The following is a 26,622-nucleotide window of genomic DNA, read 5'->3' as shown; positions in this document are numbered from 1 at the left end:
TTTGATAATATCCTTTTCTTTGTGCACTTGTCACCTTGGCACTGGCTCCACTATTATCTGGTTACAAAATTCATTTTCTTTTATTATGATATCATGACATCACATTTCTTAATCTCTCTCTCTCTCCAGCTGCTGGAAGAAGGCGAGGAAGGTAAGGAGCGGACAAGTCTGAGGCAGAAACTTGAACTTCCTATTCAGGTAATTGCTTCTCTTTATCTTTTGTTAACCTATTTCCTCCCCTCTTTTCCCTTTTAACAACCCTTTAAGCCAAACAACCTTTTCTTTTCTTTCTGAAACACGCTTAATTAAAATTAGAAGCCTTCTTTATACATGTAGACATGAAGAGCTTTTGTGTTATTTTCATTGTTAATGGTGTAATGCTATATTAAGGGCATAGCATCAGGACCAAACAGTGAAAACCAGATCACTCTGGTAACAAGTAACAGGTCTCCATTTTGACTAATTAGGCCTCAATTGATATTTGATCTCCAATTAGATAGAAAGAGTACAATTAAAAGATATTTACAATAGGTTATGAGGGGATTAAGCTGGTTCTACATCAGTTGGTCTTACTCTTTTTTATACAGTCAATACTTAACATGCAAACGCCAGTGGAGTACTCAAAGGAAGTAGGCGAGTACAAATCGATGATAAAGACTCTTGTGATGGGTACGTCTTTTTCTATAGTCCCCGCTTATAAATGAAACTACACACTGTACAATTTGCCAAGTTGGTTTATGCTTATAGTACTACGTCTATATAATTTTGAATTACAATTACATGGATGCTTGAAGAGAAATTAAATAGAAAACAAATCACTGAAAACTTTTGAAACCAACAAGAGAGTCACTAGTAAAAAGAACACTTGAAAATGTGAAATTTCTGTTATTGTATTAAGAAAGAATGTACCATATCAAATTTTCCCTCTTTTATCTATTTTTTTGTGTCCTTGGTTTTATGTTTAGTCAGATATTGGATGAATAAGAATATTAGTATTAGCTAAGGTTAATGTTGGGAATCTTGTAATGTTCTTGTACTTGTCAGGCTTTATGCTGACATTCAGTATCTATTTGTATGAGCGAACTGGTTTTTCAACTTGTACAGTTTTTGCCATTCTTTCAGAAGATTTTTGTTCTTTTATCGGATGTACTCTCTGACATTGTTATATGAGTTCCAGGAATGAAGACTATAGTGTGGAGCATCAGCCATTGCCACAATAAACGGGATAAGGTCATAATGCCATCGTACTTCTATATGTTAAAAACCATCGTTCAATACTTAATATATGTGCAATAACTCTTGTTATTTCTTAACTTAAAATCAATCTGTATTTCTTAATACAGCCGCCACCTCAATCCCATGTGCAACTTCAGCAAGTGCAGGTTCCGCATCCTTGTACTGTGATGCAACCTTACATGTTTGTTGGGCTGCGGGAGGATGAGGTACTTCTTTCTTTTTTAATCTCAATTTAAAGGATGCACATGGAGTGGGTGGGAATCAATTCTCCAGTTCTTAGATTGTTTTTTTTTTCAATCATAAAACTGGAATTAGAAAAGTTGTTTTTTAAATTTAAAGGGATCCATATGTTGTTAGAGCTACTCTGATTCTGTATGAAAGTTCCAACCAGTAAAAATGCCAGGTTTCCTGTAGGCGATGTTTGGTTGAGGCCTAAACCATGGAATAAGGGGTTTAGGCCTCAGTTCCATCAAATGCGGATTAATTAGGCCGGCCTAACTAGGCTTTAGACCTTAACCAAACATGAATAGCTTAGACCGGCATAAGTTGGAACAACCAACTTAGGGCTCCAAAACTTTAGGCCTCAACCAAACTCCATGATAGGCTTTGTATTCCTACTTGTCTTTTGCGAGTTGTGCTAATGAACCAGAGTCTGTTGCACCAAAACAGCTGTTGCCCCACAAAAGGGCGCATAATGTATCCTAAACAAAAACAAACTTAAAAAGAAACGTGCAATCCAACAAACAGATGATTCTGTGTTTGTTTAACATAATTAGAGCTTATTAGGATTGTATCACATTGTGGTAGGAAAAACTCTGCTCTGTGCAATTTTTAATGGTAAATCATGTTTAACATATTTCTTTTTGTTTCTTGAACATAGGTACGGATGATCGCGGGGATGTTGAAGAGTGCAGCGCACTGCTTCCCACTCTACAAGGAGAAAGAAGAGGAGAGAGAGATACTTAACCACTTCTCCCAGATCCTGGCCATCATGGAGCACCGTGACCTCATGGATGTTTTCTCTCTCTGCCTTCCAGAGCTGTTTGACTTCATTGCCACGAACACCCAACTTCTACATGTCTTCTCTACTCTGTTGCAAGTCTCCAAGGTCATCCGCCCCTTTGCTGACGTGCTCATTAATTACCTTGTCAATAACAAAATGGAGACCCTAAAACAGCCTGACACCCCTGCTGCCAAGCTCGTGCTGCAGCTGTTTCGGTTTGTTTTTCTCACTGCCTCGAAGGCCCCAACTGAGTGTGAGCGGGTCTTGCAACCCCATGTGCCCGTCATCATGGACATTTGCATGAAGAATGCACCTGAGGTGGAGAAGCCTTTGGGTTACATGCATTTGATGCGCAGCGTGTTTCGATCTCTGAATACTGCAAAGTTTGATACCTTGATGCGTGATCTTATACCGACTTTGCAGCCATGCCTGACCATGTTGTTGGCAATGTTAGATGGGCCTATGGGGGAAGATATGAAGGATTTGATACTTGATCTTTGTTTGACCTTGCCTGCTCGACTCAGTTCTCTCCTTCCACATATTCCAAGGCTAATGAAGCCTCTCGTTTTGGCCTTGAACGGGAATGATGATCTTGTTTCTTTGGCTCTTAGGACACTAGATTTTTGGATTGATAGCCTCAACCCAGATTTTCTCGAACCAAGCATGGCTGGTGCAATGTCAGATGTCATACTTTCACTGTGGGCCCACCTGAGGCCCCCTCCCTATCCTTGGGGAACGAAGGCATTGCATTTATTGGGGAAATTAGGGGGTAGAAACCGAAGATTCTTAAAAGAGCCGCTAGCATTAGACTACAAAGATAATCCAGAGCACGGGCTCCGGCTTATCCTGACCTTTGAGCCATCGACACCTTTTTTGGTGCCGTTGGACCGGTTTGTTTACTTTGCCATAGCAGCAGTGATGGGTGGAGGTGCTGCTGGTGGAATGGATATCTTCTACCGGAGGCAAGCATTGAAATTCATTAGGGTTTGTCTTGCATCTTCCCTTAATTTAAGTGGGAACATAACAGATGGAGTTAGTCCTGGTGTTTTGGGAGCACTTCTGATGTCTGCTGTGGACCCCTCAAGGCGTAGGATTGATGCTACAGATGTGAAGGTATTTTTTGAGCTTGTTCTTTTTTACTTAATTGTTGTTGTTACTTACCCTTCATGGACGAACTGTGCCTGAGATCTCTTATATTTCTTGTTCTATCCCTTTTGTCACTACACAAGTACCCATGAAGTAAACTTTTAACTTGGGCTTGAAGTCTGTGTATTCCTCTGTCTATGCAAATGCTTCTGGCCACTTGACTTTTAGGCATATTTATACCAGTAGGTTGAGTGTGGTTTATGGAAGAACTTGATGTTCTATATTATTCTTTTCAGTTGAGTTTTATTTAACAAGTCCATTTGCTATATTACTTGTTTACACAGGTTGATTTGGGTGTGAAGACAAAGACCCAGTTGATGGCTGAGAAATCAGTCTTCAAAACACTACTTGTCGCTGCCATTGCTGCCACTGCGGATCCCACACTTCATGACCCAAATGATGAATTTACCTCTGATGTCTGTCGTCACTTTGCAATGCTATTTCATAGTGACTCCTCTTCCACCCCTTCCTCTTCCTCATCCATCATTGGTCAGCAACTGGTCTCACACTCTAGACAGAGAAGCAGTACTGTTACCAATTTGAAAGAACTGGACCCGATGATCTTCTTGGATGCGATAGTTGAAGTTCTCTCCAGTGAAAACAGGGCCCATGCTAAGGCTGCATTAAATGCGCTGAACACCCTTGCAGAGACTCTACTCTTTCTAGCACGCGTGAAGCATTCTGGTCTTGTTCGAGGAGGTGCAGGACCCAGCACTCCTATGCTTGTCTCTAGTCCTTCAATTAACCCGGTCTACTCCCCTCCCCCAAGTGTGCGTGTTCCTGTTTTTGAGCAGCTACTGCCGAGATTGCTTCATTGTTGTTATGGGGCAACATGGCAAGCCCAAATTGGAGGAGTAACAGGTCTGGGTGCACTGGTTGGGAAGGTCTCAGTTGAGACCCTCTGTGCTTTCCAGGTAAGGTCCTTATCTTGTTTAACTAGGTGATGTTGAATGGAAAAAAAATATGTCTGAAAGTAATGCTCAGATTTGCACCACGACCCTTTTGGCCTGGTATCTAATGTTAATAAATTTGACATGAACTTACCAAAATTTGGCTTTGCAATTCCTTTCCAATTTTATTTTCTATTGCATAGGTACCTTTTGTTTGAATTAGGTATAGATGAGTGGTTGGTTAACTGCACATCAGCATGTTAAGTAACCAAGTGTAATTTCTTTTCTCACAAATCAAAATTCCTTGCAATAGTGTGGATAATCTTGTCGTATTACTTTGTATACATTATACTCGTTGACACCATTGTAATATTTCAGGTCATGATTGTGAGGGGTCTGATCTACGTGCTAAAGAGGCTCCCGATACATGCAAACAAGGAGCAAGAGGAGACAAGCCAGGTTTTGACTCAGATCCTACGGGTGGTGAACAATGTGGATGAGTCGGCAAACAATGAGGCAAGGCGGAAAAGCTTCCATGGGGTGGTTGAGTTCCTGGCGCTGGAGCTGTTCAACCCTAATGCCTCAGTGGTTGTGCGCAGGAATGTGCAGTCGTGCTTGTCGTTGCTTGCCAGCCGAACAGGTAGCGAAATTTCTGAGCTTTTAGAGCCGCTGTACCTTCCCCTGCTGCAACCACTCGTGTCTCGGCCTCTTCGTTCCAAGAATGTAGATCAACAGGTACCCAAAGAGTTTTGAAGACTTATGTCATAGTACGATGTTTATGCTGCTGTCAGATTTGGAAACTATAATTTGTTATATATTATGTAACTTTGAGGTTTTCACAAAGTTTTAGAGCTTGATTGAAATTTGAAGATCTTAAACTAACTTGAGCCAATACTCTTTTCTTTTAGTACCCATAAGATAACGCATGGTTTACAATGTGCTTACTGCTGGTGGACTAGGGTTCTGGTAAGAGTAGCCTGGCTCGCTCCATTGGACAGGAGGTGAATATAAACATTCTATGATAACTTGGTTATGAAATGTCTAATGTTTCTTAACTTCCTTTTGCAGGTGGGGACAGTTACTGCCCTGAACTTCTGTCTAGCACTGAGACCTCCATTGCTGAAAATGACCCCAGAGCTTGTGAACTTCTTACAAGACGCACTACAAATAGCAGAGGCAGATGAGACAGTGTGGGTGACAAAGCTCATGAGCCCAAAAGTTGTTGCGACGCTCAACCGGCTCCGTACTGCATGCATCGAGCTGCTCTGCACAGCCATGGCCTGGAATGACCTGCGTGCTCCCACCTATAATGAGCTGAGGGCTAAGATCATAGCTATGTTCTTCAAATCTCTGACGTGTCGGACCCCTGAAATAGTGTCTGTAGCTAAGGAAGGCTTACGCCAGGTTATATTTCTGCATTTTTGTTGATTAATTCTGGAATATGGTTTGTGGTTTTTGTACATGATATTTCTGCAGTGTTTTAATGCTGTTGTCAGTATTTATAAGTTATTTTGATGGGTGCTAATCAGATACAGGCGGTAATAGAATGATTGGCAATAGTTTTAACTTTGATATAATCTGACTTGACATTAGGTAATTCAGCAGCAAAGAATGCCCAAGGAACTCCTACAAAGCAGCCTACGGCCAATTTTGGTCAATTTGGCCCACACAAAGAGCCTGACAATGCCTTTGCTTCAAGGGTTGGCCCGTTTGCTTGAACTTCTATCCAACTGGTTCAATGTCACACTTGGTGTTAAGTTACTGGACCATCTGAAGAAATGGTTAGACCTTGATAAGCTTGCCGCTGCCCAAAAGGCTTGGAAGCCCGGAGAGGAGCCCAAAGTTGCCGCCGGTATGTAAACCAAATGAAGTAATTAATTTCACAGCATCATGTTGGAATTCTGTTCCTGGAAATATCGTGCAAAATTGTTTGTATTATTGTCGTTCCTGTAGGTAGGTGACTTGGATAACTCATAACGCTAATACCGTGTTGTTTTGTTTTGTTTTTAAATTTAACAGCCATGATAGAGTTGTTCCATCTGCTTCCTCAAGCAGCCAGCAAGTTTTTGGATGAGCTGGTGAGCTTGGTGATAGACCTGGAGGCAGCACTTCCCCCAGGCCAGTTCTATAGCGAGATCAATAGTCCGTACCGACTACCGCTAACCAAGTTTCTAAATCGTTACTCTACCGAAGCCGTTGATTATTTCCTCGCCAGACTTAACCAGCCCAAGTACTTCCGGAGGTACTTACATTTTGTCTGAAGATGGTATCAGCAAGTTTTACTGTGTCATTTTAGTGCAATACAATTGGGAGTGACTTTGGGGGACTGAAGTTGTACTGAAACTTATCTTAGGTTTTTAGTGGATCAACAATCTATTCAGCAATGAAGAATTTGTGGAATTGTGGCTCATAATTTTTGTGAAGTTAAAACTGCGGAAGGTTAAAGCTGAATGAAAGCTTATTTGATTGTGCCAGACCTGAACAGTGAATGTTAAAACATGAACCCTCGGGATCATAGACCATAAATGCCATAATATGTAACTGATATTAGCTCTAGTTTCTCTCATACTCTCTAGGTAATATATGGATTGAAAGGCTAATAAATCTGGTTTAATATTTTTTTCAGGTTTATGTACATAATCTGTTCAGATGCGGGACAACCTCTCCGGGAGGAGCTTGCTAAATCTCCCCAGAAAATACTTTCCAGTGCTCTCCCACAATTCTTCACACAAGGACAAGGTTCTAGCCCTCTCATATCACAGATCCCCTCTTCCTCCTCATCCATGAATGAAGACACTCCTATGATTCCAGCTTCTGATAATATGGTTCCCATCTCTTCCTCATCGAGTGCTATGGCGAGCCCTGCAGCTTCTGATGCATATTTTCATGGACTGGAGCTTATCTCAACCATGGTGAAGCTGATGCCAGACTGGCTACATAATAATCGCTTGGTTTTTGATACGCTTCTCTTGGCCTGGAATTCACCTGCTAGGATTGCACGCCTCCAGAATGAACAAGAGCTGAGCTTGCTTCAGGTCTGAATCTACTATGCATCACCTTATGCTGCAAGAACTTTGGGTTTAATTATCTAGTTAGGTTGCTGCGCTTGAAACCATCTATTGGCCAGAATTAGGTCATTATAAAATATAAATGAACCAACTCACTTATTATTAACTAAGTGGTTGGTTCTTTTCCAATTTATTTCCAACTGAACAATTTTGTTGATCTGTGTCATAGGCTTGACTCACAGCTTTTGTTTCTTTAGTTATCGATTGGATAAATTATTTTGATTTGATGTTTTGATTATGTAGGTGAAAGAAAGCAAGTGGCTCATAAAATGCTTCTTAAATTACCTGAGGCATGAGCCCACCGAGGTTGGAGCACTCTTCGATATGCTATCTATTTTCTTATTTCACAGCCGTGTGGACTATAGCTTCCTTCGGGAGTTCTATGTAATTGAGGTTTGTTTCTTTTTCCATGCATCAAAGATTTCTTTTTTGCAACCACCCATGCTTTTCCCTATTTCAGAGAATTTGGTTTTGAGTATAAATTCACTCGTCTCCTTAGGTTGCTGAAGGGTATGCTCCAAATCTGAAGAAGACAATCCTGGTACACTTTCTGAACATATTCCAGACAAAGCAGTATGGCCAGGACCATCTGGTTGTTGCGATGCAGATACTAATCCTCCCTATGCTTGCACATGCTTTCCAAAATGGACAAAGTTGGGAAGTTGTGGATGCCCCCATTGTCAAGACCATTGTTGACAAGCTTCTTGACCCTCCTGAGGAGGTAAATTCAATTATTGCAATATGGTAAAGTGATGCAGTCGTCTTATTGTACTAACAAAAGTAATGGGTTTTGTTCCTTGTTCTTTTCTTCAGATTACTCTAGAGTACGATGAACCACTGAGGATAGAGCTGCTTCAGTTGGCAACACTACTTTTGAAATATTTGCAGTCTGACCTGGTCCATCATAGGAAAGAGCTGATAAAGTTTGGATGGAACCATTTGAAGCGTGAAGACAACTCAAGCAAGCAATGGGCCTTTGTCAATGTCTGCCACTTTCTCGACGCCTATCAGGCACCTGAGAAGATCATCCTTCAGGTCTTCCCAGTCTACATTGTTTTGTTTTGTTTTTTTCTTACTTACTGGTCTTTTGGGATTGGGGGGGGGGGGGGGGGGGTTACTTTGCGAATTGCAGCCTAGGAGAATGTAGTGTTGGTGAGATTTAAATTATACTTCAAGGGATGCCTTTGTCATCAGCATTGGCCATCACAGGATTTCTACTTGTAGTTCAAGTAGTTTGTAAAATATGACTGCAGCCTGCAGTGCTATAGTTGTTCACAGTTTACACCTTTGTACTAAGATAATTTTCAAAATAATTTGGTGAATTTCTTGGGTAAATTTCATGGTGTGATAAATATGTGTTTCTATATCACAATAGTGTATTTCCTAATTTAATTCTTTTTCATATATACATGCAGGTTTTCATTGCATTGCTGAGAACATGCCAGCCAGAAAATAGGATGTTAGTTAAACAAGCACTGGACATACTAATGCCAGCTCTTCCGAGGAGACTTCCTCCCGGGGACACACGTGTGCCCATCTGGATCCGGTACACGAAGAAAATCCTGGTAGAGGAAGGGCACTCAATTCCGAATATGATCCACATCTTCCAATTGATTGTGCGCCATTCAGATCTTTTCTACAGCTGCCGTGCCCAGTTTGTCCCCCAGATGGTCAACTCGCTCAGCAGATTGGGACTTCCCTACAACACTACCCCAGAGAACCGCCGCCTGGCAATTGAGCTTGCTGGTAAGTTGGTTAAGTGGAGTCTGTTTTTCTTAACATATTCAACTTACTGTCATCTGAACTTTCAAAAAGCTATTTCCTTTCTGAAATCAGATTGCACAAGTTGTTCTGTGTAACAATGCTGTTGTTAATTAAGCACAACATATTCAACCTTTCTGTCATATGAATTTCCAAATTATTTTGGTAACTCTTTGCAAGCCTGAAGCACAACAGATTTTCGAACAGTTCTGTTCTGAGGATCTATTTACTAGGCAGACCTTGAACAAAATCCCCTAATACAATAGGAGATTGACACTTGAAAACAATTCTTTGAAACCAAGGATAGCATAATTCATGCACGACAATCAACATGAGAAATGATGGTGTAATATGCTTGCTTTGCTAGATTGTTTTACTGTGTCAAATGTTACCAAAATTTAGCAATATAGTGCTGATATAATTTTACTGAACTAATCAACTGATTGGTTGACAACTCGTAGGTCTGGTGGTTGCATGGGAGAGGCAGAGGCAGAACGAGATGCGGGTGGTGCATGAGTCTGAAGGTGGTCCAGGTGGGATCCAAGCTGCTCCAATGATGGTGGACCCAATGGGCAACCCCAACCCCAATGCTAATAATCCTAATCTTTTGGGAGTGGGTCTGGAGCAGAGGCGTATGGTAGGAGACACCATGCAGGGGTTTGGCGAGGATCTTAGCAAGAGAGTGAAGATGGAGCCTGGATTACAGGCATTTGGTGTGATGTCACCAGGTGGACCTTCGATTCCTAATGTAGAAACGCCAGGTGGGTCAGCTGGTCAACCTGACGAGGAATATAAACCTAATGCTGCCATGGAGGAGATGATAATCACCTTCCTTATAAGGGTTTGCTATTCTCCCCCCCCCCCCCCCCCCGAAAAAAAAAAAAAGACCCTCTTGCACTTGCTTGTGTTCGTAGTAATAATGTGGTTCACCGTCGATTATACGACGATAAGCAAGACATAAGACAATATGCATGACTGTACCAGCACATTTAACATATCTGTTGGAGCAAATTATCTTTGAGTTGTGACAGATTAATATCTGCATTTTTTTTTAAGGTGTTATTTGCATGATTGGTTATAATGCATTTCTTTTCCATCTTTAATTAACTTGGATAAGCCTATCAGCATTTTGTAAGTGGATTGTTAAACTTGATCAAAGCAATTTGTAATCATACTTCCAATTCAGGTAGCACTTGTGATAGAGTCTAAGGACAAGGAGTCGAGTGTAATGTACAAGCAAGCACTGGACCTATTGACACAAGCGCTGGATGTGTGGCCTAATGCAAATGTAAAGTTCAACTATCTAGAAAAATTGCTCAGCAACCTGACCCCGTCCCAGTCCAAGGACCCTGCAACTGCTCTTGCACAAGGTCTTGATGTCATGAACAAGGTCTTGGAAAAACAACCTCGCCTCTTCATCCGCAATAACATCAATCATATTTCCCAGGTTGGTATTGGGTTTAAGCAGTCTTTATGGCAGCTCTTTATTGCAGTTCATTTAGCATGGATACAGATAGGAGTGGCTGACATGAAATTACACTGCACGATATGGTATTTTCTAAAAATTACAGACGCGTCACGGCTTGCCTTCAATTTATTTACAAAGTTTTATGTTATATATTACCTTTGTTCAATGGATACACAACAAGAAAATATCTCAGGTGATAGTGCTTGAGGCTTGCCTTCAATGACTCACGGGTTTGAATCACTGCTGTGTGTATTTTGTTATGCGTCTTGTATAACTATAGTCGGCTTTCTCTCGCTCTTTCTCTGATATAGTCATGCAACTCAACAAACAAAAAGGACTGTATTTCTTGAATTCTGAGATTCGTTTAGTAGTAGACCTTGAACGATGGGCAATTAAAGAACATCCTTTCTATATGCATTTGGTCTTTTGTCAACTGGCAAGGGTCCTATAATGTGTAGAAGTGTCTTGGCCATGTCAATACAGTGACCGTGTCACGAATCACAGTTGACCGTATCCAACACGTGTTGGGCACGACCCTGGTGTGGCATCTTTCCCAGTGTCCTAACAGAAATATAAACAAAAATGATGTATGGTACTGGAAGCTTGTCTGTGTCCATGCTACTAAGAGTACCAAACTTTTATATTTTTTTCCCTCTCAAAAGCAGCTGATCCAAGATAATCTTAGGTATGTTATAGTATATTGTTGGTAATACCCTTGAAGTCTTGGCTAAATTTTGGTACAACTTAATGCTTAAGCAAGACTTGCACATACTGATACTATACTGAAACTGTACAATAGCATAACCCAAGACTGTGATCATTTTTGTACTGTAGTAACTCTTTTGTACCCAAATAGCTATCAGCTGAAAATTAACTGATGAAGAAATGGGAAGCGTGGATTTTGTACCAATGCATTCACACAAGGCGATATGGTGTGGAGATTGCATGTTGGCTACGTCACAAGCAGATTTTATGAATTGCTTAAGTTATATTTCTAACTCATATTTGTCTCTTCTTCTTGTCCTTTGAAAATAGATATTGGAGCCATGCTTTAATAACAAAATGGTTGATGCCGGGAAGTCCCTGTGCACTCTTATAAAAATGGTATTCACTGCTTTCCCTCTTGACTCACCAACAACCCCTCAGGAGGTGAAGATTCTCTGCCAGCGTGTGGCTGATCTGTTACAGAAGAACCTTGCTGCAGTCACAGCTCCACAGATATCCCTTGAGGCTGCAAATGTTAACTCAATTATTAGTTTTGCACTTTCTGTAATGAAGGCGCTGTCTGAGGTCCAGAAGAATTTTATTGACCCCTTCATTGGTTTATTACTGCGTGTCCTTCAGCGCCTTGTTAGAGATATGGGGACCTCGGGTCTCCATTCGAGACAGGTAGGATTTTAGTTTGACTTTTGCTGTAAACAAGTCCAGTTTAGGGTGTAAAACATATTGATTGTTAATAATTTCACCGTGACGTCCGTATAGTTTGGTGTAGCAGTTGCAATGGATGCTATTGTTAAGCTAATCGCCTACTATCGGGTTGTTATTATGGTATTAAAATTGGAAATAGTCTTTTTCCTTGTCCTATGTTTCTTTTACAACAGTCATGTTCTATTTATCCTTATTCTATGTCTTTAACCTGTCATGATCCTGACCCGAGTCGACCTGTTATACCTAGGGCTGTAAATATATGAGCTTTAAGTCCTATTTTGGGCTTACTAGTATTTGTTATTTTTTTTATCTCTTTCCATTTCATTTAATATCAGGGGCCTAGAGCAGAACTGGACTCTTCTGCCAGCTCACGTGCAGGTCCCACAGATGCTGCTTCATCTTCTTCACCATCTCTTTCGGTTATCTCCAATCTTAAAAATGTTCTACAACTCATCAGTGAAAGGGTCATGCTCTCACCTGACTACCGAAAAACAATAGGTCAAATCTTATATGCCCTCCTGTCAGAAAGGGCCACGGATCCGACAGTGCTGTTGTGCGTTTTGGATACAGTAAAGAGCTGGATCGAGACTGACTATCGGACCATGCCAGGTGCACCTGCTGGCGGTTTGAACATGAAAGATATTGTTGCCTACCTTCAGAAACTAGCCCTGGTTGACCGGAAGGCCTTCCCTCCTAATTTGCTGGAAGAGTGGGACCAGAAGTTTCTACAACTGCTATATGGGCTGTGTGCTGATGGGACTAAGTAATTTCTGTTTGGGTCAAAATGTATATTAACTTAAACAAGAGTAGGGTTAAAATGCCCCATTGTTTTCGTGCCCCAATCATGCCTCACATCCTTATCCCCATTTTCAAATTCTAAACAGTCGACTGAACTGCTCAACATGATCTCCATATTAAAATGTGCTTGGAGACCAAATTTTTTATTTTTGGGAAATTTTTACTATTTTTTAAGATAAAAAACAGTGATTTTGTACCTATCTGAAAAAAATTCCCAAAAAATTATAAAATTTGGTCTCCAAGCACATTTTAATATGGAGATCATGTTGAGCGGCTCGGTCGACTGTTTGGAATTTGAAAACGGGGATAAGGATGTGAAGCATGATTGGGACACAAAACCAATGGGGCATTTTAACCCTGTTCTTTAAACAAAGTGGAGTACAATTTTTTTACATTTGTGTATACGATGTGTCAACTTTTGTGACTAAATTTTGCTATACAGCTTTACCAATATGCGTGTTTATTATTGTTGGAAATTCCAGATACCCATTGCAGTTGCGGCAGGAGGTTTTCCAGAAGGTTGAGCGCCAATTCATGCTGGGCTTGAGAGCGAAAGACCCGGAGACCAGACAGAGGTTCTTCCTGCTCTACCATGAATCACTGGCCCGAACTCTCTTTGCACGACTTCAGTTTATAATCCAAATTCAGGATTGGGAGGCAGTGAGTGATGAGTTCTGGCTAAAGCAGGGCCTTGACCTTATTTTAGCACTACTGGTGGAGAATGATCATATCAGCCTTGCGCCAAACTCTGCACTCGTTCCACCATTGATGCCGCATGGTATGGTACTGGATCAGGGACCTATGATGCAAGCTCAGGTTGGCGCTTCAACTGATGGTTCAGATGGATCTGATGGTGGTGCCCCTTTAACATTTGAATCTCTCACTGCTAAGCATGCCCAGTTCTTGACTGAAATGAGCACGCTTCAAGTAAGTTTTTCTCTTCCTTTCTTCACAAAAAGTAAAAGGAAAATATGAAAAATGTGACAATAGTAAGGATTTCCACCATTTCATGTACTGTAGTTAGCTGTTAATTTCAATAGAATTGGGTTTCAATTTTTTAGAGTTATTTCAACTTAGTAATAAATGTGCCTTAACTACTTAATTTAGTTGATTGACGGGTTTTTGTATCTTTATATGTTGTACCACTGTTATTTCTTGATTCTTTCTCATGGTAAATAAAATTAGTGAAAAGCCTTTTTGTTGCTGGCAAACTGTAACAAAGTTTTTTTGTTCTGTTATGTTTCAGTTGATGGATTTGCTGGTGCCTTTGAGAGAGTTAGGATTTGCAGACCCAAATGTGTCCTACCATTTGTGGGTCTTGGTCTTCCCCATAGTGTGGATAACCCTACAAAAGGAAGAACAGGTTGCTCTAGCAAAACCCATTATTGCATTACTGTCCAAAGACTACCACAAGAGACAACAAACTAGCCGGCCTAATGTAGTGCAGGCCATTCTAGAAGGCCTCCACCTTAGCCATCCGCAGCCTCGCATGCCTAGTGAACTTGTTAAGTACATCGGGAAGACATACAATGCATGGCACATATCCCTAGCTCTGTTGGAGAGTCATGTAATGCTATTCAACAATGAGGCTAAATGCTCTGAGTCACTAGCTGAGTTGTACCGGTTACTGAACGAAGAGGATATGAGGTGTGGTTTGTGGAAGAGGCGGTCAATCACTGCTGAGACTCGTGCTGGGCTTTCTCTTGTCCAGCATGGGTACTGGCAGCGGGCCCAGAATTTGTTCTACCAGGCCATGATCAAGGCAACACAAGGCACATACAACAATGCTGTCCCTAAATCAGAGATGTGCCTCTGGGAGGAGCAGTGGTTACACTGTGCCGGTCAGATGAGCCAATGGGAAGTGCTGTCTGATTTTGGAAAGAGTGTTGAAAACTACGATATTTTACTTGATTCTCTCTGGAAGGTTCCAGAATGGACATACATGAAGGAAAACGTGATGCCGAGGGCCCAAGTGGAGGAGACTCCCAAGTTGAGACTGATACAAGCATTCTTTTCCCTCCATGACAAGGGCACAACTGGTGTAGCTGAGGCTGAAAATTTTGTTTCCAAAGGGGTGGAGCTTTCGCTTGAGCAATGGTGGCAGTTGCCTGAGCTCTCGGTCCAGGCTCGGATCCCCCTCCTCCAGCAGTTTCAGCAGCTAGTGGAGGTGCAGGAGTCATCCAGAATTTTGATGGATATTGCCAATGGGAGTAAGGCACAGACTCCAAGTAACTCAGGGGCTAATCCACAGAGTGCGTTTGCCGACTTAAAAGATATTTTAGAGACATGGCGGCTTCGGACTCCCAACGAATGGGATGGCATGACTGTCTGGTATGTTGTATACTGCAATGTACTTAAGCTGAAATGATAGATACCTTACCAGTTTATATTGCTGCGCAATGGCACCAAAATGCTATTTGATACGATATTTAATACTAGAATATACTTTGACATTCTTGAACTTAACCAAATCTTCAGGTATGACCTGTTGCAGTGGAGGAATGAGATGTATAATTCTGTGATCGAAGCCTTCAAGGACTTTGGTCAGACGAACCCTCAGCTGCACCATCTTGGGTACAGAGATAAAGCTTGGAATGTCAATAAACTGGCGCATATTGCCAGGAAGCAAGGGCTGCAAGAAGTTTGTGTAAAAATTCTCGACAAGATGTATGGTCATTCCACTATGGAAGTTCAGGTGGCGTTTCTTTGCATGCCTATTGATAATTATGAACTAGAATGTGGATATTATCTTATTTTACCTGTTTTTGTTGGCTGGATCTTAAGGTACCCATGCTACTTGCTTCAAGCACACTTTTTAATGATTAATTTGTACCAGTACAGTGGAAAGCACTGAATGCTTTCTGTTCCAGGACTTAACCAGCTAGATCACATTTGTTATGCCTTTCTTTCTTTTGCATTTTGCAAGTTCTTTTTGGTAGTTAATTTAGGATCACCTTTGTAGACTTAAGTATTATGGTTGTGTTCGGCACACCCTCCTTAGGGTTCCTCAGAGCTCCTTAGGATACCAATGTGTCTTTAAGCTTGCCAAACACTTGTTCCTTTGTAAAGCTTAAAACCACTTTTTTAAGCCTCCTTTTGCCCACATTTTTAAGCTTGCCCAAATTTTTAAGGAGCCATTCAATATGGCTTAAGCACTTGAAGCTCCTTAAGAAAGCTAAGCATCCACTTTCTTAACTTTTTGTTGCCAAACACCTCTTCCTTACCAAAGCTTAAAATTTAATCCTACCCAACTTGCCGAACACCCTCTATGTTTGTGCAGTAAAGTTGTGATCGAAAACAAATTTCCTTATGTGTGACAGGAAGCATTTGTTAAGATCAGAGAGCAAGCAAAGGCGTTCTTGGAGATGAAAGGAGAGCTTGTTAGTGGCCTCAACCTGATAAACAATACCAATCTGGAGTATTTTCCTCCAAAGCACCGTGCTGAGATCTTCCGCCTGAAGGGCGATTTCTTGTTGAAAATGAATGACAGTGAAGCTGCCAACACCAGTTACTCCAATGCCATTAGCATGTACAAGCACCTTTCTAAGGGTTGGATCAGCTGGGGCAACTACTGTGATATGGTAAATATCAATATTAAGAATGTATCACACATTAGCAAAGAAGAGATATATCTTGTCCTTGTTTGTGTTTTCACCATTAGAAGTCTTAGAATGTATAATTGTAGAAGCATAGATTATTTTATTTGGAAATTCTTTATTAACGAAATACAAGCACAAGTAGGGTGGGCACTTGGTATTTTTGGTTTTATATAGGAAAGGATCAGTAATTGAGCTAACCAACAGTACTTAAATAGATAAATTCTATATACATTTTTTTATTTATTTATCTTACAGGTTTACAAGGAGACGAGGGAGGAGGCGTGGCTGGAGTATGCAGTGAGCTGTTTTTTCCAGGGGATCAAATACGGGGTCTCAAATTCAAGGAGTCATGTGGCTAGGGTTCTTTACCTCCTGAGCTTTGACACGGCAAATAAACCAGTCGGGAGGGCTCTGGATAAGTATCTGGACCAGCTACCTCACTGGGTATGGCTCTCTTGGATTCCCCAGCTGCTACTCTCTTTGCAGAGAAATGAGGCGCCTCATTGTAAGCTTGTCCTCATGAAGGTTGCTCAACATTATCCGCAGGTACTTTATAAGTGTTTCTGTACTAATAGATTTTTCTCCCCTCTTCCTGACTGAACATAAGACAGCAACAATTGCTAAAAGTATGGAATCTGGCTTGGCCCCACAACAATTTTTTGCTTTTGTTCCATGTAATGGTACTGGACCGGACTGCTACAGTACTGAGGTCTTATTTGGACTCGTCAATTTATGCGTATGCGTATCAATATATAAAACTATAGTTGTGCAGGTTTATTTGGAGCTTTAGTTTGTATGTAAACCATATTTTTGTTATGGATATATGCCTGGGCAAATACAATACAGTTGAGAGTGTATGTATGTGCTGATTGTATTTATAGATAGCATGCAGATATGTCCATAGATTAAGTTTAATGTGCTCCTTGGTGGCACATTTTCTAGGTAGGAGTTATATAGACGTATGTATGTTTGATGTATTTGGTTTCAACCTCCAATTGCAGGCATTGTATTATTGGCTCCGCACATATCTAATGGAGCGGCGAGATGTAGCTAACAAATCAGACATGAGTCGAAGCATTGCACTGCAGAGAATGCAACATGCCATGTCTGTAGCTGCCACTGGAAGCTCTCATAGTGGCAATGTACCAGCACCAGATGGTAACCCTAGATCAGCCACAGGCCATCATGGCGGACCTGGGGCTATTCCTGATTCTCACTCCAATGAAGGGGGCAGTAATCTGCAAGGACAGCAGGAGGTAGAGCGTTCTGGTCCATCCGATGGTGGTGGACTCCATGACAACCAGCATAATATTTCAGATGGTGGTGGCCCGATGCAGTTGAGGCGCACAAATAATGCTGGTGGTGCGACCAATTTGGTGGCATCGGCTGTTAGTGCATTTGAGGCGGCCAAGGAAATAATGGAGGCTTTGAGGAACAAGCACACTAATTTGGCTAGTGAACTTGAGGTCTATACTCTTTTTAACTGGTCTTTATGACTGTCAAATTCCTTTTCATTTGTTTTTTGACTACCAACTGCTGCTATGTATTAACCAATAGCTGACGTGAGAATTATTTTAAATAATTTTTATGTATAAGCAGATTCACTTTTGGTATCTACGACAACCAAAATTATATACCCACCATGAAAGTTTTCTTTCTTAACATGCAAGTGCCCTATTTGTTTTTTTGCCTTATTAAAATTTCCTTTTCTTTACATTCCATTTCAGATTTTACTGTCTGAGATTGGGTCTAGATTCGTGACACTTCCAGAGGAGCGCCTTCTAGCTGTTGTCAATGCGCTGCTCCATCGTTGCTACAAGTACCCCACTGCAACCACTGGTGAGGTGCCACAGTCACTGCGGAAAGAGCTTTCTGGGGTATGCCGAGCATGCTTCTCTGCTGAGGCTGTAAACAAGCACGTGGATTTTGTCAGAGAGTACAAGCAGGACTTTGAACGGGATCTTGACCCTGAGTCAACTGCCACTTTCCCGTCCACCCTGGCTGAGTTGACAGAGCGCCTGAAGCATTGGAAGAACATTCTTCAGAGCAATGTTGAAGACAGGTTGGATTAAATTTCTTTTTTTCTTGTTGCATTGTCCTGTTCTTAATGCTATGTACCTGTGGCATTTTCAATAGATAAATAGCTCAGTATCATGTAGGTTAACATCAGATTATCTAATAATATTTTGTTTTACGGACTGATTATAACTTCATTTTTTTTATCTATTAAACATTGAGTGCTGCAGGTTCCCTGCTGTTCTTAAATTGGAGGAAGAAAGCAAGGTGCTTAGGGATTACCATGTTGTAGATGTGGAGATCCCTGGTCAGTACTTCAGTGATCAGGTTTGGTTGTTGTCTCTTCTATTTTATTTCTGAAATTTTCTATTCAGGTTTAATGTTCCTATATTATTTATTTATTATCTTTTTATTGTGTTAAGTTGGAAGAGTCATTAGGTCCTGTCCTAAATAGAGATGGATAGATAAATGGGATATTCATGTGATACTAGGGAATTTTACTTCATTTCTTTTCCTCTATAAATTATATGTAATCCAAAGAGCCCTTCCTATTATTATCATCTTTTCCAATGATATGTTGAAATTTGCAGCTCATGATCCTTTAAAGAGAAACTTGTTTTCAGCTTATTTTCTATGCAGCTATACAACATTTTTCTTTTTGTTTGTGCGTGCAGGAAGTTGCGCCTGACCACACAGTGAAGCTAGATAGGATTGGGCCTGACATTCCTATAGTTAGAAGGCATGGGAGCAGCTTTCGCCGCCTGACCTTAATTGGATCAGATGGTTCTCAGCGCCATTTCATTGTGCAGACCTCACTAACCCCTAATGCTAGGAGTGATGAGAGGATGCTTCAGCTGTTCCGTATACTCAATAAGATGTTCGATAAGCACAAGGAGTCCCGGCGCCGCCACCTTGCAATCAACACCCCAATCATTATACCTGTTTGGTCTCAGGTGGGCAAGCTGAAATTCTTTCCCTCTCTTGGTAGTGGCTGCCAAGGGTTGAAATATCTCTTTTTCTCTCTCTCTTTTTTTTTAGAACTTACCAGTGGCCAAGGGATTCCTCTGTCTATAAACATGCATGTCTATTTTGGTGGGGTAGCTGTGGGTTTGAGGGGATTAGGTCAGAATATATATATTTTTTTCCCTAGTGGAGTTTGGTTGAACAATTTATGGAACTTGACCATGTGGAGTGGGCATACTAGCATTTTCCCTATATAGATTTCTTCCCAACACCTCCATGGAATGTTATGCAGAGTTGTAACCTTTTCTTTGAAACAAATCAGGTACGCATGGTAGAGGATGATTTGATGTACAGCACATTCCTGGAAGTTTATGAGTTAAATTGTGCACGATACAACCGCGAGGCTGACACCCCAATTACCACCTTTAAGGAGCAGTTGAACCAGGCCATTAGTGGCCAGTTCTCCCCAGATGCTGTGATTGATCTGCGTCTGCAGGCTTACAATGAGATCACCAAAACTGTGGTCAATGACAACATTTTTACACAGTTCATGTACAAGACGCTGCCAAGTGGGCCCCACCTCTGGACCTTTAAGAAGCAGTTTGCAGCCCAACTTGCTCTTTCATCCTTTGTCTCATACATGCTTCAAATTGGTGGTCGGTCTCCGAATAAAATCTTGTTTGCAAAGAACACTGGAAAGATCTTCCAGAATGACTTCCATCCTGGTATGGTGACCCAAGGCATACCTGTTAAATAGCCCCCATTTCCTTTTAGTTGTATATTATGCTATCAGCTATATCCTTTTCAAATGACAGTTACAAGGTGCCTGAGATGTTTTATGGTTTTACAAACTAATTTTATAATGAATGGCCTGGCTGTCTTTGACCTTTTGAAATCACATTTTCAAGTGTTTTATGGGGGCTTGCACTTTATTTCTAACCTTTTTCTTCCTTTTGGACTGTAAATGCAGCTTATGATGTCAATGGCATGATCGAGTTCAATGAGCCAGTTCCATTCAGGTTGACGCGCAACATGGAGGCGTTCTTTTCACATTTTGGGGTTGAAGGTCTCCTTGTTTCTGCTATGTGTGCCGCAGCACAGGCTGTGGTTTCACCAAAGGTTATTCTTCTGCTATAACAAGTTTACTCACAGCTGCAAATGTATCAAGATCTGATCTTAATCTGCAATCCTTGATTTAACTAATAAGAAGATTTTTTCTTCCTTCGCATGTGCAGCAAAATCAGCATATATGGCATCATCTGGCGATGTTCTTCAGAGATGAGCTTTTATCTTGGTCATGGCGGAGACCTATTATGCCTTCTGTACCTGTGCAGGTACTGAACCCGCTAGACTTTGAGCAGAAGGTGACAATTAATGTGGACCAGGTTATTGCTCGCATCAGAAGCATTGCCCCACAATTTCTTTCTGATGAGGTAAATCCAGAGCTTTTTTCTCCCTAAATTACCCAAAAGTCTATTATAATTCTTTATAGTGGAAAAGGTAAAAAGAAATGTTCTTTTTTTCCTCAAAAGTGAAAAACCATGGTAATTTTCTATCTTCCAGGAGGAGAACACAACGGAGCCACCACAGTCAGTACAGAGAGGTGTGACGGAGCTGGTAGAAGCTGCCTTGTCACCTAAGAACTTGTGCATGATGGATCCTACCTGGCATCCCTGGTTCTAGGTTATTCAGCTGTGGCGAAGTATTGTCTAATTATCTGATGTTAGATTATTTGTAGAGGATTTCTAGATTATTCCGCTGTAGTTGTTTGTGTATATGCTGGTTGATGAGATCTGACTTTCTGGTATATGTTTTTATTGTGAACAAACTGCTAACTATTAATTTAAGTATTCATTCTCAGTATCAAGTATTATGAAATCTCAAATCAGAAGGATGTGATGTCTGTTAATTTTGTGCACAAATCACAAACCCTGATCCAAGTAGAATCCAAGTTACTATAGGGGCGGGGGCGTAATGTATGATTTATTCCACTGAACATCATTTCTAGTCTACCAGCAAAACTAAGACCCATTTATGCAAGACTTGTTCATTTGGGTTCATCAAACTCTTGTCGTCATGTCATACACAGGTAAATATGTAAATATTATTAAGAACTTTAGAAGGGAAAATCTTTTTTTTTTTTTTTAAAGATATTATCCTTTGAGACATCCTCGTAATGTCCAAAACATCATTGGACAATGTGCCTCACCGAATTTTTTATTAATAGAAAATAAATAAATAAAATATCGAAATACAGCATAACTTTTGGATTTTGTCGAAAATTGAGTAGAACGGGTTGTGTAAATCCGTCCCACCGGATGGGTCTAATTATTCCGTTCGGGTTATATCCTTAATTAACCGCAGTTAATCGGTTAAAACGACTTCACGTTTAAAAAAAAAAAAAAAAAAAAATACCCGGACGGGTTGTGTAATCCCGTCCCGACGGAAAAAAAAATTACCCGGACGGACGGATTGTGTAATCTTGTCCCGACGCAAAAAAAAAAGAAAAAAAAAGAAAAAAAAAGAAAAGCAAAGGCCGGACGGGAAAATAAAACCCGTCCGGATTTATATACATATAATATTAAAACTCACGACCCTCACCCGCCTGACTGGGTTCAAAGCCTGTTGGTTGATGAAGACGACGAGATTGGAGAGAAGAACGGGATGGAATTGGTTGAACACCTTGGTAGGCAAGCACACCCAGCGAATTTATTCCTAATTGAGTGGTGGCAATTATCTGACGTGAAGATCAACAGGGAATCAAACGGTCTAAAACTCTGCTCACGTCTATGTGGCAGGAGGGAGACAAGGAGCAACGAGTTCTACAGGTGCTGTTGCAACAATGAGTTATATTATATATGTATATAAATCTGGACAGGTTTTATTTTCCCGTCCGGCCTTTGCTTTTTTTTTTTTTTTTTTTTTCTTGCGTCGGGACGGGATTACACAACCCGTCCGGGTAATTTTTTTTAATTTTTTTTTTCGTCGGGACGGGATTACACAATCCGTCCGGGTATTTTTTTTATTTTTATTTTTTAACCGCGAAGTCGTTTTAACCGATAACTGCGGTTAATTAAGGATATAACCTGGACGGGATAATTAGACCCGTCCGGTGGGACGGGTTTACACAACCCGTTCTACTCAGTTTTCGACAAAATTCAAAAGTTATGCTGTATTTCGATATTTTATTTATTTATTTTCTATTAATAAAAAATTCGGATGTGCCTCATGCAACAACAAAATTTTAAGCCTACCTTTTCTAAAGATATATTTGGGCATTATGTTTTAATGCAAAAATTCTATATGCACCGATACCTTTTTTTTTTTTTTTTTTTTTTATCTTCCCCTTTATGTTTAAATGAAAATTAGGAGACCATTCGTGTATAATTGTGCATATAGCATCCTCGCAAGTCGCAACTGCATTTCTTTCATCAAATTTTCAACCATCTAAGAATATCCTACGATTATTTAAATTCAAGGATTAGTTTTCCACAATATAACGTGCCTTGTGCTAATTCCTTCATGGTTTAAAAATTTGTCTTCCAAATTTGTAATGAACAAACATATTATTATTGTATTTAAATAGGTACATATTCCAAAAGCAAAGAATTTATGATATACTTTTGTCATAAAATTAAAGAGGGTTTAAATGTCTTCGTGTCTTCATCGTACCTCCAGTTGTAGAACTACAATAACTCAATATTTAAAATTTAAATGTCATAGTAAGATCGTGAGATATGATTATCTATTTCATTTTCTCTATCGATACGTGAAATATTATGATATTTTGATTTTGTTTTCATTATTATCAAGAGCTTTCAAAAATACCGATGTAGAGAAGTTTTGGATGTTAATTTTTTAACTTGTTGATTCATATAAACTCAATTTCGACATATGATAATTTTTTATGTGCATATAGAAAAAATCATATAGATCACAATCTAAGTATTTAACGGTTTTATTTGACATATAAATTTATTAGAAAAATTTAAAAATAGAGAGCTATAATGGAAGCAAAAAAAAAGACGAAAGTACAATTTTTCTTTTTGTTATTTATAACCGGAATTTTAGGTTTTTTAATGAAATAAGCTCGTAATTAAACCCTCAAAATAGAATAGTACCAAGAACTAAAATAAGTTATAATAAATACTCCTAACGTAGTACATTTAAAGATATTGTATTTGTTTTGAAAAAAAATTAATACGAAATCATTTCGTTTGATAAAAGTCGGAGAAAATTCTTATTTTTTTGAAAATAGAAGGATCACAATATTTTATGTATTTATTAGAAGTGATTTTTGAACTGGAATCAACATATTCAAAACATTTTTATCTTTTTCAGTAACACAAAGAAATATTTTAATTTTTCTTACAGCTGCAAAAATCTCGACTAAAAAATGTTGACCAGGATTATTTGTTGCAATCTTTCTAGTAAACCAAATTATATAGTATTCCATCTATTTTGAAAGAAATATTAAAATATTTATAATATTCTAATAGAAAAATGAAAATAATCATAAAATTTGTAATTTAAAAAAAATATAAATCCGAAAAAGTTCGCTAACAAAAACCGTGTATATAAAAAAAAAATTATGTTATTCAGCCGTCGAATTTTTCGATGGTCCAGAAAAAAATTCAGTCGTTTAGACATTTTTAAAATTTCTTAAAAATCGTGGACATTTGTATTAATTTTTATTTAATATTAGATATTAATAAAATTTTTGGGTCAATAATAGTTATAATAAATACTCTCAACAAGCAATAGGTCAATAGTCAGATCTGGACTCTGGATGCCATCGAAACACCATCCGACCCGAATCTGCCAAAAGTCACAAAAATCTCGTCTAAAGGCGAAATCGAGGGTTCGTGTTTTCCCGTCAGAACAGCACCAAGGATCCAATCATCCGGGCAAAGGCATGGCGCGGCGCTGGAACTTTGACATTCCCGACTCCTCTTCTCACCCCACTGTCCCTGATCCTCCCGGCTTCGCTCGATCTACTCCTGATCTAGTACAAATCCCTGTCTCTCGCTATTCTCTCTCTGTCTTAATACCCCATCCACGGCGTGTGTGCATCTGTGTGTTTTGTTGTTGTTGATCTTTAGATATTTTCTTTGCTGTATTAGTTTAATTTCAACTAAAAGAGCTTTACAGTGCATTAAATCGATGGATTAGAATCGGGAGTTGAAATAAGGAATTGGATCTTTGGAATTTGATTGTGCTTCGTTCCTATTCCCTCCTCTAAATCCTTAATTGAATTATTTTACCTGACCATACTGAAACTGTGCAAGCTGTAACTACCCCCAGTTAATTTAGTTATTAAATCTTTGTAAGGTTCAATTACACAACTTTAGCTCTTAAAACTGTCAATGTTCGATACAGCACTTAAATTTAGTTCTTTTGGAACCTGGTCTCCCTCAGCAGAGGGTATGACAAACTGTGCTAGGCATGTTCTCTAGTTCTTAATTATTTACTTCATCTTTTTTTTGTTTGTTTTAGGATGAAAGCAGTGGATCCCGTCAAAGGAATGATACCGAGGCCGCATGGAAGTCTCAGGTATTTGGTCATTCTTTTTTTAGTGCCACAAACACCTCAGGAAACCCAAACTGCAGAATTGAAAGCCTAATTTGTCTTAATTATGTTTCAAATGCTTTTCTATTAACTAAAATCTTTACTAAATAATAGAGAAGTCATAACAATGCAATTTTAAAATTGAGTTAACCCAAGCAAATATAAACAGTAGTTGCTCACGTTTGATACCATATAAATTTTGACCTAATATATATATATATATATATATATATATATATATTTTCCATTTTTAACTTGAAAACGTAAAAGAAAGCATGGGAGGTGGCACAAGCACCATTCAAGAACCTTTTAATGATGGGGTTCATGATGTGGATGGCGGGAAACACAGTGCATCTCTTCAGCATGGGTATCACATTTTCTGCTCTTTGGCAACCCATTAGTGCGCTTCGCAGTGTTGGCAAAGGTATTCTGACTTCTACTTATTGAGTTAACAACTCCCTAACTAATGGAAAAAATGTTATGGCTATCAGTCCCCCAATTTATGTAATAGATGTTTCCTGCAAACTAAAAGTGAGGAAAATGGTACCATCATTAGCTAATATTTTTTGTATTTTCAATGGCAGTTTTCGAACCATTTAAGGACCCAAGGGTGGATTTGAATGCACCAAGATTGTTATTTATTGCCCTTAATTTGGGTGGTATGGCGCTGGGCATGTGGAAGGTGATTAATTACTCTCTCTAATAAATACAATTTTATGGTTTGGGATCCATTGGCAATATTTTTCTTACAATGTTAACAACATTCAGTTTAGTAGGAATTGACGTTGGTTTGAGTGTAACCTACATGTTATATGTATTGAAAATAAAAATGTTTGGGATGTGATGTATGCTTCATCATTCGTAATGGCGACATTGCTATATTATGTATTTAACTCTATTTGATGGATTATCAAACAGTACTCAACATGCATATATTTGAAAAGAGAACTATCTATATTTCCCATTAAAGTCTTTAGTTTCTCAATTTATTTGGCTTGATTGGAAAAAAGTCGGATCCTACCTTATTTTTTGTTTATTTATGTATGAATGTTTAGCTAACTTTAATGCTGTTTTGTGTAACAGCTGAACACATTAGGTCTCCTGCCAACTCATGCCTCCGACTGGGTCTTTTCCCTTTCCCCTGCTAAGGTTTGTATTTAAACCCTTCTTTTTTACATTAATGCTGAATTCCGTTAACTTAACAAAGTTCAGTTCATTGGTCTTTACCAGCCCGTATTAGCAGTTCAAATGTAATTTACTTGATTTTTGTTGGTGATTTGAGTTGGATGGTTGTGGTAGAAGGTAAATTGGGTTGGATTGAGGTTTATACTGACTGGGGGCCAGGTTGAGCTGAGTTTGGGCTAATTACCCCCACTTGGTGAACTGATACTTTGCAAATAGCATATCATGCCAATATCCTAGTCCGTGTAAAAACTACATCTGCAATTTGCAGCTTATTAATTCATGGAATTTTATAGACCTAGTCATCAAAGATCCAATGCTAAGAGCATAATGTATTTTCTTTCTTCAGGAAGTTGAATTTGCTGGTGGAGGTGCAAGTTTTTAATGACTTGTCATTGTCTTTCTTTTTCTTCTTTCCTTTATCTTTGTTGCTTAAGAACATTTGATGCCACTTTGCAATATCACATTTAAAATAGAAGTCTAGTTATTTATTTGA

General features: G+C 39.5%; 2 protein-coding genes across 5 annotated transcripts in view; both read left to right on the top strand.

The window, feature by feature from the left end:
* The window catches only part of LOC144565505 (uncharacterized), a 26,514-nt gene extending 5,253 nt beyond the window's left edge, over window positions 1–21,261 (top strand). For all 4 annotated transcript variants that reach the window (XM_078315282.1, XM_078315285.1, XM_078315283.1 and 1 more), the window contains exons 11-42: window positions 130–198; window positions 588–669; window positions 1,178–1,230; window positions 1,344–1,442; window positions 2,117–3,352; window positions 3,670–4,299; window positions 4,654–5,010; window positions 5,344–5,679; window positions 5,869–6,127; window positions 6,295–6,517; window positions 6,902–7,310; window positions 7,587–7,736; window positions 7,843–8,064; window positions 8,157–8,378; window positions 8,759–9,089; window positions 9,566–9,945; window positions 10,291–10,551; window positions 11,608–11,961; window positions 12,336–12,763; window positions 13,281–13,725; window positions 14,045–15,129; window positions 15,277–15,493; window positions 16,119–16,379; window positions 16,653–16,943; window positions 17,399–17,863; window positions 18,125–18,459; window positions 18,644–18,740; window positions 19,088–19,366; window positions 19,699–20,101; window positions 20,347–20,495; window positions 20,612–20,809; window positions 20,940–21,261. In XM_078315282.1, coding sequence (XP_078171408.1) covers window positions 130–198; window positions 588–669; window positions 1,178–1,230; window positions 1,344–1,442; window positions 2,117–3,352; window positions 3,670–4,299; window positions 4,654–5,010; window positions 5,344–5,679; window positions 5,869–6,127; window positions 6,295–6,517; window positions 6,902–7,310; window positions 7,587–7,736; window positions 7,843–8,064; window positions 8,157–8,378; window positions 8,759–9,089; window positions 9,566–9,945; window positions 10,291–10,551; window positions 11,608–11,961; window positions 12,336–12,763; window positions 13,281–13,725; window positions 14,045–15,129; window positions 15,277–15,493; window positions 16,119–16,379; window positions 16,653–16,943; window positions 17,399–17,863; window positions 18,125–18,459; window positions 18,644–18,740; window positions 19,088–19,366; window positions 19,699–20,101; window positions 20,347–20,495; window positions 20,612–20,809; window positions 20,940–21,059 — 10,446 coding nt within the window. In that variant the 3' untranslated portion in view covers window positions 21,060–21,261. The remainder of the gene's footprint in view (window positions 1–129; window positions 199–587; window positions 670–1,177; window positions 1,231–1,343; window positions 1,443–2,116; window positions 3,353–3,669; window positions 4,300–4,653; window positions 5,011–5,343; window positions 5,680–5,868; window positions 6,128–6,294; window positions 6,518–6,901; window positions 7,311–7,586; window positions 7,737–7,842; window positions 8,065–8,156; window positions 8,379–8,758; window positions 9,090–9,565; window positions 9,946–10,290; window positions 10,552–11,607; window positions 11,962–12,335; window positions 12,764–13,280; window positions 13,726–14,044; window positions 15,130–15,276; window positions 15,494–16,118; window positions 16,380–16,652; window positions 16,944–17,398; window positions 17,864–18,124; window positions 18,460–18,643; window positions 18,741–19,087; window positions 19,367–19,698; window positions 20,102–20,346; window positions 20,496–20,611; window positions 20,810–20,939) is intronic.
* Window positions 9,126–26,622, top strand: LOC144565506 (ER membrane protein complex subunit-like protein). Its single transcript, XM_078315286.1, has 7 exons — window positions 9,126–9,135; window positions 24,261–24,384; window positions 24,873–24,929; window positions 25,215–25,368; window positions 25,529–25,626; window positions 26,028–26,093; window positions 26,476–26,622. The coding sequence occupies exons 2-7, from the start codon at window positions 24,292–24,294 to the stop codon at window positions 26,509–26,511; spliced, it is 504 nt and encodes a 167-aa protein (XP_078171412.1). The 5' UTR covers window positions 9,126–9,135; window positions 24,261–24,291; the 3' UTR covers window positions 26,512–26,622.

Source organism: Carex rostrata, chromosome 14, assembly GCF_964058835.1.
Source record: "Carex rostrata chromosome 14, lpCarRost1.2, whole genome shotgun sequence".
Classification (NCBI taxonomy): domain Eukaryota; kingdom Viridiplantae; phylum Streptophyta; class Magnoliopsida; order Poales; family Cyperaceae; genus Carex; species Carex rostrata.
Note: the sequence above shows the minus strand (reverse complement) of the source record. Positions and strands in the feature narration are given on the sequence as shown.